Source organism: Macaca mulatta, chromosome 2 (genome assembly GCF_049350105.2).
Source record: "Macaca mulatta isolate MMU2019108-1 chromosome 2, T2T-MMU8v2.0, whole genome shotgun sequence".
In the NCBI taxonomy this organism is placed as follows: domain Eukaryota; kingdom Metazoa; phylum Chordata; class Mammalia; order Primates; family Cercopithecidae; genus Macaca; species Macaca mulatta.
The window spans coordinates 108475917-108489716 of NC_133407.1; the positions used below are offsets into that span (position 1 = coordinate 108475917).

General features: G+C 46.6%; 1 protein-coding gene across 1 annotated transcript in view; it reads right to left on the reverse strand.

Moving 5' to 3' along the window:
• The window catches only part of CDCP1 (CUB domain containing protein 1), a 60910-nt gene extending 47605 nt beyond the window's left edge, over positions 1-13305 (reverse strand). Inside the window, exon 1 of the mRNA XM_001114659.5 lies at positions 13032-13305. Within this exon, the coding sequence (XP_001114659.3) occupies positions 13032-13113 (82 nt within the window). The 5' untranslated portion in view covers positions 13114-13305. The remainder of the gene's footprint in view (positions 1-13031) is intronic.
• Between the last annotated feature and the right edge of the window lie 495 nt (positions 13306-13800).

Consider the following 13800-nt stretch of genomic DNA (forward strand, 5'->3'; position numbering starts at 1 on the left):
AGCTGAGCTTCAAACCCAGGCCTGCCTGATTCCAAAGCCCATGCACCTTCTGCTCCTTTAAGGTCACAAGCTGGGCAGCCTGGGACCAGCTAGAGAAGAGCAGTGGTTAGAGACGCATTTCAGCTTGTACCATTCAACACCAGCAGCAGAGGAGTGCCAGAGATTTCTGTCCTAAACGCCACTCTGACTGTCTGCCTTTCCCTTTACACTAGTGAAGGGGCTGCAGTGGCTCCAGAAAACGTTCTGTAGGTAGGAAAGAGACTAGCAGGCCTCCAAGATGAGAGTCTCTCAATAGCGTGGGCCCTTCCCTTGGCCTATAATCTTGCCTCTGAGTCCCCCGAACTCTTCCTCATTATCACAAGCCCTGGGCAATCAATCAGGAACAACATGTGCTCCTCCCCCATCTCTGTTGTCCTCACCACCTCCGTCACTGACTTTACTTGCGATACTTTGGCAGCAATCCATCCTCTGCTTCACTGTGGTCTGAAAGATGACCACCAGCTGACTCACTCCCTGCTCCTTTCTTGCTGTCCTGGAAAGACAGATTGCAGCACCCACCCACGGCAGCCAGGATGTGAGAGGAAGTGACCATTTGGGATGTCAGCTTCCACCAAGTACCCGCTGAGCAAGGGGAGAAATCCATGTTTTTGAGGCCTTAGAGCTACTTCTTTTTTTGGGGGACAGAGTCTCGCTTGGTCGCCCAGGCTGGAGTGCAGTGGTGCGATCTCCGCTCACTGCAAGCTCTGCCTCCTGGGTTCACGTCATTCTTCTGCCTCAGCCTCCCGAGTAGCTGGGACTACAGGTGCCCGCCACCACACCTGGCTAATTTTTTGTATTTTCAGTAGAGACAGGGTTTCACTGTGTTAGCCAGGATGGTCTCCATCTCCTGACCTCGTGATCCGTCCACCTCGGCCTCCCAAAGTGCTAGGATTACAGGCGTGAGCCACCACGCCCAGCCTAGATCTACTTCTTTCTTAACTGCAAAGCCCCAACCTCTTGATCATTCCAGGGGACTTGACTGGGGAGTGTGGGTGTGTTGCCATCCCAGGGGCCAGGGCAGCCAACCAGGAATACATCCCTCAGTTTAAACCTTCTGTTTTAGGGACTAGGGATTAACACCATTTCTGTTGTTGCTGTTGTCATGTCCAGCAATCTTAAAGTGGGGAATGGGAGAGCAAACCACACAGCCTGAGATGGCAAACAGGTTTCTGAATGAAGCCCTTGCAAGCGACCACAAGCCAGGTCAATAACATGATTCCACAGCAAACCAGGCAGCCCAGGATAAACAGATCAGCAACACAATGCAGCACACTCCAGGAGATCTTCGGGGCCAGTCAGACACATGCCTTCCTCACCCAGAGGGCCCAGGGCAGCCTCCAGGAGGTGTTATGTAAATGAGGATGGCCATTACAGACCATTCTCCAAAATAACCTACATCAGAAGTACCTTTGGAAGGTGTTATGTCAATGAGGAAGGCCATTACGGAAGATACTATATCAACAAGGATAGTCATGGTGGAAGATACATCCACAAGGGTGACTGCAGTAAAAGGTACTGATGTGGAAGGTGTTAAGTCAATGAGGACAGCTATTATAAAAGATGTTTGGGCATCATAATGAAGTTACAGGAACAAGGACAGTCATTATGGAAGGTGTTACATCAACTAGGATGGTCATTATTGGCAACAAGACAGTGTCAACGTTGGGATCAGCCAGTGATCTTAAGATGAATATGCCAAAAATTCAGGGATATGAAAAACTAAGTTGAGGCACCAACAATGCTGAGATGGGTTTGAGAAGCTTGGCTCCAAAGCACATTGTGTGGGTGGATGGAAGAAAAAAAACAGATGGTTCTTCCTGAAAGGGAGAGCGATTGTGGGGCAGAGCACTTTCTATGTTCCTTCCTTACAGTAGAAGTTGGCCCTACTGCTAACAGCTATTGCCAAGGGAGAAAAAGGAGGCTTGGAACAAAACCCAAGCTAGAAAATTTGGAGTGATCAAGAACTTAATCCTCATTAGACTATATTCTGCTTGCTTTTGTAGGTGATCTCTAGTTATAAATCAGATATTGAAGAATTAACTCTGAATTGCTTCTTTCCAGATAGTGGATCACTTAGCAAGTTGTCATTTCAGAGATGATGGGAGATGCCATTTTAAATATTAAAAAAAAAATTGTGAGGTTATTGGTAATTAATAACAGAGCTATACTTCTGCTCCAGGGCCAAACTCAGGGTTTTGTTAAGGATGTCCGACAGACCTCAGGCACCAGGAGAATATCTTGTCCTCCTCTTTCTCTTGTCTTGCCTATAGAAGCTTATATTGCAATTCTAATACCTACATCTTTTGCTGTACTTATTACACTGGAAAGTGTCGCAAACCCAAATATGAAAGGCAACATAGGGAAGAGAGTCTTTGTTGAATCAGAGGGTGCCAGCTCTACCAAATACTTTGTAATTTAGGTTTTTTCAACATACAAAACAGAACTAGGCCAAGCCCCCCAGGCCATCAATTTGTAGCCCCTGGTTTACATGTTAGAATCCCTTCCAGATGGTGAGTCCTTGGAGAGCAAGGGATAAGGGTGCACAGAGCTAGATGCACAAGGGGCCTCCAATATCTCCAGAATGAACAGAATTTGTTACCAAAATGACCTTGGACTGGGCTAGATCTTTTCAAGACCTTCTAAGAATTCAGGGATGTGAAAAACTAAGTTGAGGAACCAAGAATGCTGAGTTGGGGGTTTTAAGAAGCCTGGCTCCAAAGCACATTGTGTAGGTGGGTGGAAGAAAAAAAGCAGATGGTTCTTCCTGAAAGGGAGAAAGACTGTGGGTCAAAGTACTTTCCTTTTCATGAACCATATTCCTTCCTTACAGTACAAGTTAGCCCTACTGCTAAGAGTATTGCTAAGGAAGAAAGAGAAGGATGGGAACAAAACTCAGCTAGAAAATTTGGGGCAATGAAGCATTAATTCTCATTCCACTATATTCTGCTTTGCTCTTATAGATATTCTCCAGTTATCAATCAAATAATAAATCAAATTTTCTAGGCCTGCTCAGTGCTAGGCCCTAAAAGTAGATAGGGAAAAAACAAAACAAAACAAATCACAGCAAGTTGCTCTTCATGAAAAACTGCTGCAAGTCGAGAAGGCAGTTTTTTGGTCATCAGCTCCTCGATTCCTAGCAACTTAACACTTCTACTCCATCCCTTCTATACAACCAAATTCCTGCAGGAAGTAACTTCAGGCTTTTTTGAAGATGGCGTCTATACTTGAGAAATTTGTTTTAATGCAACAAAAACAGTGAGTACTATATTCTTACCTGGCTTTAAATTGTTTTTATTTTTTAAATATTTTAAAGGCAAAACTACCATGATAGAAGGCAAATCAGTGGTTGCCAGGGGCTAAGGGGTATGGGTTTATTGCAAAGGAATCTGGAGGAACTTTGCAGGGTGATAGAAATGTTATACCATGCACTTGATAAGACCCATTGAATTATACAATTGATACTGGTAAATTTGATGATATGTATATTGTATCTCAGTAGAGCTGAAAAATACTTTTACATTTAGGTAAATAATACATGAAGCACAAAATAAAGTAAAATAAAATGTAAAAAGTCATTCTCTCACCCTTGAATCTGGTTCTGTTCCTATAGGCAACCACTATTACCAGATTTTGTGCACTCTTCCAGAAGTAATCTATGAATATGTAAGTGTGTATTTATATACCATCCCTATTTCATTTTATTTTGCCAAAAGGTTGCATGTCATACATACTGTTCTGATTCTTGTGTTTTTCTCTCCATAATATATCTTGGAGGTTACTCCACATTAGTTTACAGAGAGCTACGTCATTCTTTTAAATGGTTGCCTAACATCTCATTGTTTGGATGTAGCATAATTTACCTAACCTGCTTCTAATGATGAGTATTTGGGTTGTTTCCAGTCTCTAGCGACTAGGGCAAGGAGGGGAAGATGCCAGTGGGACATACCTTCCCACCAGCATTCCAGGTTCCTGCCTGGAACTTGAGTTGTATTCCCCATAGAGGCAGAGGCCAGTGAGGCTAGAAGAAGTTATATTGAGGGTTTGGCACCATTCAGGTTGTGGTGAGCTTCTGCAAGATGATCCAAGCATTGTTTACAACTTGAAAAATGTCTTTTAGGCTGGGCACGGTGGCTCACTCCTATAATCCTAGCACTTTGGGAGGCTGAGGTGAGCAGATCACCTGAGGTCAGGAGTTCGAGACCAGCCTGGCCAACATGGTGAAACCCCATCTCTACTAAAAATACAAAAAAAAAAAAAAAAATTCAGCTGGGCATGGTGGCACGTGCCTGTAATCCCAGTTACCCGGGAGGCTGAGGTAGGAGAATTGCTGGAATCTGGGAGGCAGAGGCTGCAGTGAGTAGAGATCGTGCCACTGCACTCCAGCCTGGGCGACAGAGCGAGACTGCTTTAAAAAAAAAAAAATGTCTTCTATGTTCTACGAAGATAAGAATGTGGCCCTGATAGATGTAGCCCAAGGCTGAAGTGCCTGATAAGACTGTCAGAAACTTCCGAGCCAGTTCCAGAATAATCCTCCATCTCTCAGCAGAGATTAAAGGCCAGAGCCCTGCCAGGTTTCCCTCCACGGAGATCTAGCTCTGGTTTCACAGACTGGCAAACTCCAGCCCAGTCTTGGCTAATAACACCTGGTCATGAAGATAGCTGCAATCCCCAGGAGACCACTTGGGTGTTCTCATTCCCATCTCAAGTGTAATTGAGCATGATACTTAAGTTGTTATAAAACTGGTCCAGTCAGTTCCTTGGCTAACAGGAAATTCATGTGTGTGCAGGCACTTGCTCACAAAATATTTTTTAAAACTTGTTCTAGTGTGTTTTAGAATAACTTCATACAGCTTTTCAACGAGCAGCTTCACTTCTAGGAATTTCTTCCACAGATATCCTTACACATCCCCAAAGTCGACTGCACTGGGATAATAACCAAAGCACAATGTGTAGGTGGCAAAAGTCTGAAAACAATCTTAATGTCTCCCACTGGAGACCTGGTTATACAGACTACAATAGCCTATTAATTTTGGCCTAGGTTGTCTGCCTGTTGAATATCTAAATGTTCTTCCTGGACCTGACTCAAATAATCAAAGTGTCTTAGTTTGTTTTGTGTTGCTATAAAGGAATACTTAAAGCTGGGTAATTGATAAAGAAAAGAGGTTTGGCTGGGTGCAGTGGCTCATGCCTGTAATCCTGGCACTTTGGGAGGCTGAGGCCAAGGCGGGTGGATCAACTGAGGTCAAGAGTTCAAGACCAGCCTGGCCAACGTGGTGAAACCTCATCTCTACTAAAAATACAAAACTTAGCTGGGGGTGGTGGCAGGTGCCTGTAATCCCAGCTACTCAGGAGGTTGAGGCAAGAGAATCGCTTCCTAGGAGGCGGAAGTTGCAGTGAGCTGAGATTGTGGCATTGTACTCTAGCCTGGGCAACAGAGCAAAAACTCCATCTCAAAAAAAAGAAAGAAAGAAAGAAAGAAAGAAAGAAAGAAAGAAAGAAAGAAAGAAAGAAAGAAAGAAAGAAAGAAAGAAAAGAAAAGAGGTTTATTTAGCTCATGGTTCTGCTGGCTAAAAGGTTGAAGACTGAGCATCTGGTGAGGGCCTCAGGCTGCTTCCACTCATGGCAGAAGGCAAAGGGGATCTGGTGTGTAGAGATCACATGGCGAGAGAAGAAGCAAGGGCAGGGGGTTCTTGCTGGGCTCTTTTTAACAACCAGCTCTCTAGGGAACTAACAGAGTTAAGAACTCACTCACTCCTGAGGGATCCACCCCCATGACCCAACACTTCCCATTTTGCCCCACCTCCAGCACTGGGGATCAAATTTCAACATGAGATTTGGAAGAAACAATCATCCAAACTATAGCACAAAGTCATGACAGTTCTCACTAACTGGGGAATTTGTTCTAGGCCAGACTAGTGCACACATCATTTCATTCAGACCGCCAGCCAGCCTCAGGGTGCTGCTGTCCCTACAGGTCACACAACTTGCCCAGCTCACCTGGTTAATAAGCGGTGGAGGCAGGATTTGAACCAAGCTTTGACCAACTCCAAAGCTTGTTTGAGTGATGCTATCTCCAAAAAGCTGGAAAGGCAACTCTGAGTCCAGTGAGGTCTTTGGCTCCAGTCCTTCCATTTCTCTGCCCTCCTCCCTCCACCAATTTCCAGCTGGGAAGCTGAGCCCTTTGGGATGTACAGTCTGAGGACATGGGAAATGTAGCAGTAAGCAAGAACTCAGAGGCAAAAGAGAGCCTGGTGTTTGTATCCTTGAAGGTGGCCCAGGATGCAACTCCAGCGAGACTTGTCAGCAGGGCAGTTGATGTGAAAATAGCCCATCAGCACAGGCTGAACCCTCCTGACACAGTGTACCTGGGCAGACTCCAGCAGAGCACAGACTGCCAGTATGAGCAGCAGTGTGTAATAACTCATCCCACTATGTTGTTTGGTTTTTGGTGTGTACCTCTCCACTGTGGCTGGTGGTCACTCTGTGTAGGAGTTGAGTGTCTACCTGTGTCCAAGAGATGCCGTGAGTCCTTCAAACTCAGAGGCTTCATCTTACCACCTCTGCATTCTCTGTGATGTCCCAGAAACTGCTTGCCTGCTCTGAGCTGTTCTCAGGGTTAAACATTGCTTTAGCCAAATGTCCTTGTTTGAGATGGCCAGATGTTCCTGCCTTCAGATCAGTAACAGAAGATAAGGCATCTCTTTGGATGCACATGGCATGTGCCTGGATGTACACCATTCTAGCTCAGCTCCCAGCTGGACCACACATTGTCAAGAATTGAAGAAGCCCTCTCATGGCTCCAAGGGTTTTGTGACATGGCAGATGCCAAGGAATTAGGCAGACCCAAAATAAAGACAACAGCCCGACTTCAACTCTATATAACCTTTGGACTCAGGGAGTTGATAAAACTCATTTCTGGAGACTGTATTTACCCAGGAAAGGCAGCAGATTGTCACCTTGTACATTTTTGCATTTGGCACATTTCATCTGGAACCCTTTGATCTTCTGTCATTGAGGGTAGGATCATTTGACTTCATTTAAAACTTAAAGAAAGCTATGCCATCTGTGCTCAGGGAACACTTTTAATTTCCTTTTTCAAGACATTCTCAAATTTATGATTTAAGAATATTCACACCCTGAGGGGAGGCATTTACTGGCCTTGTAGTTGTATTACTGAGCTGGGTTCTGGAGTCATACTCCTGGGGCTGCCAGTTCAGCATCATTACACACCAGCCAGGGAGCCCTGGCAAGTCACGTCACCTCTCTGTGCCTACTAACAGGAAGTTTAGTAAGAGTACTTGTTTGAGGATGGAGAATTAAATGACATGCAGACCTACTCAAGACCACTTCCCCCATTTACATTCTCTCAGGAGAAAATAGCTTCATTTTTATCGTTGAACACTGTAGAACTTATGTTTCATCTATCAAAGTTATTTTTGGCCAAGGTCTATTTCAGAAATGTGTATATTTACATCTCTAACCTCAACACATTCTAAACAAAATTATGTGCAGAAAATCTTAACTTATATTCCAAATACACTAGGATCAAGAATGTCAGGATCTGGCTGGGTGTGGTGGCTCACGCCTATAATCCCAGCACTTTGGCAGAGCGAGGTGGGTGGGCTGCTTGAGGCTAGGAGTTTGAGGCCAGCCTGGCCAACATGGTAAAACCCCACCTCTACTAAAAATACAAAAATTAGCTGCGCATGGTGGTGCACGTCTGTAATCCTAGCTACTCGGGAGGCTGAGGCATGCGAATCACGTGAACCCAGGAGGTAGGGGTTGCAGTGAGCCAAGATCATGCCACTGCACTCCAGCCTGGGCGACAGAGTGAGATTCCATCTCAAAAAAAAATAAAAATAAAAATAAATAAAAAAAGAATGCCAGGATCAAGTGAGGACACCCCAAGTGTCAAAAATGTCAACAAAGGGAGGTGCCCTACGTTACTGCACACAAAGCAACTGTTTGCAAACAACCATGTAAATGGTTTGGTAGTCCTCAAGTGATGTCTTATGCACTTTATGCTTAACAGGATTGGTTAATTATATACAGGTATCTTTCTGTGTTTTATCACGCCTTCAGAAACTGTTAGAGGTTTTGTATTGCTGTGCAGTGGATTGTTATAATTTTTCCCACACAAAATAATGAGATGTATAGTGTTGCTTAGTGTCTTCATGCAGAATGTCTGGTTTTCAGGAATGGATTACTGATGTTAATCAGATGCTTATGTGTAAAATCCTCAGAGGAGTGGCTGGCACAGCAAATGCTCAATGTATTGGCTATTACAAGCAGCAGTAGTAGTTAATACTTTTAAGAACTGATGGACCAGATACAAACCCAAGGCTACAAAGAGGTGAGGGAAGGAACTTGGCTCTCCTTACCTGGCTGTCTAGAATGCTGCCAGCTGCCCGGGAGATGATGGGCAAATTACAAGGTTTTGTGAAATAGTTTGAAATAATTTGATTGTGGCATACTTTTCATAATTTAGAATGATAATTAAGGGGTATAAACTTTTCTTTTTTCTTTCTTTCTTTCTTTCTTTCTTTCTTTCTTTCTTTCTTTCTTTCTTTCTTTCTTTTGAGACAAAGTCTTGTTCTGTCGCTCAGGCTGGAGTGCAGTGGCATGATCTAGGCTTACTGCAACCTCTGTCCCCTGGGTTCAAGCGATTTTCAAGCCTCAGCATCCTGTGTAGCTGGGATTACAGGTGTGTACCACCATGTCTGGCTAATTTTTGTATTTTTTAGTACAGACGGTGTTTTGCCATGTTGGCCGGGCTGGTCTTGAACTCCTAACCTCAGGTGATCCTCCCCCCTCAGCATCCCAAAGTGTTGGGATTACAGGCGTGAGCCACCGCACCCGGCCGGGTATAAACTTTTCTTAACCACCAAGGCAGAGAACCCTAACCACTGGTCCCCCACATCAGTGGTCTTATTATCTCCCACTGTCTTACCCACCCTGACCTCAATCAGGGGTCTTTCTGACCAGCAGACTTCTCTCCCTACCCACTTTCCATCTCACCCCATCCCATCCAAACCCAAGTCGGCACTGCCAGGCAAAAACGCAGGTGAGGCTTGTGCTATAAGCCAAGGGACCCAGTTCTGTTTTCTTTCGGCAAAAAAGCACTGGTGAGCCATTAGTACCATCCAGCTAGGGTGGTGCTTCTAAGACTCTTGAGTCTCTACCAACACTGTCCAGATCCTATTTGCCAAATTGGAGGCAGAAAAATACTTCTTCCGTAGATGCTGGTGAAACAACAGTGAGCCTGGGAGAATGTGAGAAACAGGTACTAACAAACTGATGGCTGGAAGGTACACCAGGACAGGCTCTCCACAGGCGACACGGAAATACGCATCCAAAGCCCTAAGAGCCGCTCTACTCTTCACCCTAGCAACTCTGCTTTCAGAACAGGGAAATACGCATCTAAAGCCCTAAGAGTCTCTCTGCTCTTCATCCCAGCAACTCTGCTTCCAGAACACGGAAATACGCTTCCAAAGCCCTAAGAACCTCTCTACTCTTCATCCCAGCAACTCTGCTTCCAGAACACGGAAATACGCTTCCAAAGCCCTAAGAACCTCTCTACTCTTCATCCCAGCAACTCTGCTTCCAGAATATGGAAATACATGTCCAAAGCCCTAAGAGCCTCTACTCTTCATACCAGCAACTCTATTTCCAGAACTGTAGCTGGACAAAATAGCTAAGAATGTGCAGAACATGGGCGCGGTGGCTCATGCCTGTAATCCCAGCACTTTGGGGGGCCGAGGTGGGCAGATCACCTGAGGTCAGGAGTTCAAGACCAGCCTGACTAACATGGTGAAACCCCGTTTCTACTAAAAATACAAAAAATTAGCCAGGTGTGGTGGTGTGCGCCTGTAATCCCAGCTACCTGGGAGGCTGAGGCAGGAGAATCGCTTGAACCTGGGAGATGGAGGTTGCAGTGAGCCGAAATTGCGCCATTACACTCCAGCTTGGGCAACAAGAGTGAAACTCTGTCTCAAAAATTTAAAAAAAGAGTGTGCAGAACAACACAGCCAAAGAACACATTCTCAGATATATCAAAATGGGATAATCCAGTTCATACTGTTTTATAACCTCAGCAACATGAGGATAATGGTTCATCCTTTCATGTCATTTTCTAGTCTGCGCTATGTAATTTCAAGTGCCTTTTCCCTGAATAGACCTATTAAAATTGATACAAGCAGCTGACTATTGTTGGACATGTTCTATTTTTAATAAGAAAAACTGGAAGCAACCTAAATGTCCAACAACTGGGGACTGGTTAAAGCCATACAATGGGATGATCCCATGTTTGGTTTGCGCACATGAGCGTGCATGCATACACGGGAAGAAGACTGCATCAAAGTGAATAAGGCAGCTTGCCTATAGATAATTTTTTTCATTTTGGTTATATTTATTGCCACTTTTTCTACAATAACTATATGCTACTTAAACCATCTTAATTATTAATTTCCTTCCCCCACATTGATAGTCAGGGAGAACGCCCAGAAGAGTGTGTGCACATGCAAGGCGTGCAACCATCACAGATGAAATGGCAGCATCTGAGGTGAGCCCTAGGGCTAGCAGGTCTGACTCCAAGTCATGCAAATCTGTGGGGATGTGGGGGAGGAGCTGGGGGAGACTCATCAGCCCTGCCAGTTACACATTCCAGACAACAGCCAGTAGCTCCTCATTTGAATCGGAAACAGAATGAACACCCACACTCGCCCAGGGAGTGTGTACACATCATTTGATCTGTCTGCTCACATTTTTGGCAAGAGACAACGGTGGCAAGATTGGGGTCACTGACCCAGACTCTGGTATCTGAGTGGTTCTTAGAAAGCAACCAAATTGAGGTTTTCAAAAGGCTATGATCCCAATGTAACCAGTGTTTCACTCTTGGAAATGGGGGAGTTGGTGGGGATACCAAAGTCACAAAAACACACGACACCAAGACACAAACTTTCCTTTACTCTTCATCTCTGCAGTGACACCAAGTTCATTTTTACTCTGCTGAATCTTTCTTTGTTAAGAGACTTCACAGATGTATAAAACAAATCCACGGTGCCGGGGCTCTGGCTTTCTGCATCCTTTCAGGACAGTCTCCAGGAATTTCTCAAAGGCCTTTGCCAGTTAGATCCTCAAGACTATATAGGCAACTGCTCCAACCACAAAAGCTCTCAGTTCAGCCTGATGTAGCCTCAAAGGGCCAGTTCCTGAGACCATAGGGAGGAACTTAAGAAAGTGAAAGGGAAAGTTCCTAGGCCTCTACGTATTTATACATTGAACCATGAGACAGGGCTCAGCCAGTCAAGGACTTCCTGGAAGGGACTCCATTGGAGCTACTCGACCAAAATGGCAGCTACCCCAGATCACAGGAAGAAATGAGACCAGAAACAGAGGCTCTCATTATTAGCAATACGTTGATTTACACCCTATTCTTACTGGAGGAGTTCCCCCACTGTTATCACAGAAAGCCAAAAACATCTCAAACAATTCTCAGAGTTTCAATATAGTTCCAAGATTGACAGGCGCACATTTTTCTCAGCACACATTTACACATATTTTCACTTCCTTTTTATTCTTTTTCTTCAAAGGGAATCTTGAAAATTCAGTCCTAAGAAATTATAGTAAATATTCATCAGCCGGGCACAGTGGCTCACATCTGTAATCCCAGCACTTTGGGAGGCCCAGGTGTGAGGATCACTTGAGCTCAGGAGTTCGAGACCAGCCTGGGCAACATAGTGAAACCCTGTCTCTACTTTAATATATATAATTTATATATACATATATATATAAATCCATGCCATGGTTTAAATGAAGTTTTAAATTTTCTATCTACTATGTAGCAATATGTCGCCTGTTGTTGGAGAATGAACCAGGAAGTATTCCTGGAGCTTATATTGATATTTTACAAGCTCCTGTCTTGTATTTGTAATGATGGTAGTCACCGGGAGGCCCAAATTCAACCTCACTTGTGTCCTTTTATTCCTTAATCTAATGTACACCTGCCAAACACAAACCCACCTTAGATGCAGCAAGGGGAATCAAACCCACACGACTTCCTGGAGAGCTCTATTTTAAAAACACAAAACCTGTACTAATCTCGCGAAACCTGTACTAGCCTCACATCAAGTTCTTACATGAAGAAACCAAGTTATTTACTATGTTCTAATACATCTAGGGCCCACAGGGCATTTCCTGGCTGGCACAGGTTGCTGGGACGTGGCGGTCCCTTCCCCCAACCGAAACAACTCGAAATTCACACACAACCCCGGAACAACAGCCTCCTGTCGTCAAAGTCCACTGCCAAGAAGTGCGAGGGGCGCGGGAATGTCCAGTCTCTGCGGCGGCGCAGATGCCTGGCGGCTTTCTCTGGGACCCCGAAAAGAAATCCGGGCGCTTTCATTTTTGCACTAATTTCATTTTTGCTCTTCAGCTTTAGGAGAGGGGGGATGCAGCGTGCGGACGGGAAAAAGGGGATCTGGTGGGAAATGCCGACATGAAAGCACTTTTCTTGCACCTTCTCTCTGGACTAGGCGAGGAGGTAGAGGGCGAGCCTGGAGAGGAAAGATCTCTTCCTACACCCTGCCTGGGTGTCTTCAAGAAGCCCGGCAAAGACCCCGGGACCCACGGCGCGCCACCTTGGACATGTCGCCTGGGATCGGCTACAGGGCGCTCCTTTTCCCGCCTTCTCGGCCAGCACCGGGCTCATCTTCCCGGACCGGGAGGCTCCCGGATTGGGGATACTCTCACGTGCCGAGGGCAAGGTTGACTCCAGGAGGGCAAGGCCCACGCACCCGACGCGGCGCACGCAGGAACCGGACAGTCAGGGGGACCCAGAGCCACAGGCGCATTTTGATTATGCCGCCCCCGCCCTCCCTCCGCACCCTCCGCAGCCTCCGCGCCCAGCGTCCCTCGGCCGCGTCTCCGCCCGGCGTAGGCTGGCTGGCTAGCTCACCACCCCGCGCCACCCGCCTCCAAAGCCCGGCACTTACCTGCCGCGCGCGGCAGGCGCGCCGCACCCAGCAGCAGAACCCCTAGCAGGGCGATAGTGACCCCGCAGTTCAGACCGGCCATGACTTCGGGTCGCCTCGGCCTCGGTGGGGAAAGCGACGGTGGGGAGCGGCGGCCGCAGGCGCCCAAGCCCGGCGCAGCTGCGCTCCGCCCTGGCTCGCTCACCTGCGCGCGGGCGGACCGGCCCGAGCCCCGCCCTGCGCAGCGGGAGCGCGAGCTGACCCGGTGCGTCCCTCCTCTCTCTCCTCCTCCTCTTCCTGCGTCAGCGACCGCCTCTGCTGCCCAGGGTGCAGGGCTCCCGGCACCGGGTTGCTGGGTCCCTACTACTCACCACTGCGGCGTTGGGGCGGACTTGTCCCCACCTTTCCGGGCTTAGTCCTCCTTCCCAAGTCTGAGAACGATCAAGTCTTTTTGTCCAGAGTCGCGAAGGTCGCCCATAGAGGAAGCCAGTCTACCTTCCCTTTTCTGTCCAGGAGACAAAGGTCATTATGCGCCTCGTTTTGGAGGAGAATCCTATTTGTGGGCTACCCAAGCCCTGGATCCTCTGCTACCTGACTTGGGCCAGAGGTCTATTGGACTTTAAAGCCGGTGGTGGTACAGCTAGTCTTTGCAGGACGGTGAGCCTGCAGCCTACTCCACACACATCACCTGCAGTATTTCCAGACACACAACGTGCCCAAGGTCCCCAGGGTAGCTAGAAAATTGGAGGCAGATGCACCACTTTGTTGAATTGTGAGTAGAGTCGTATGT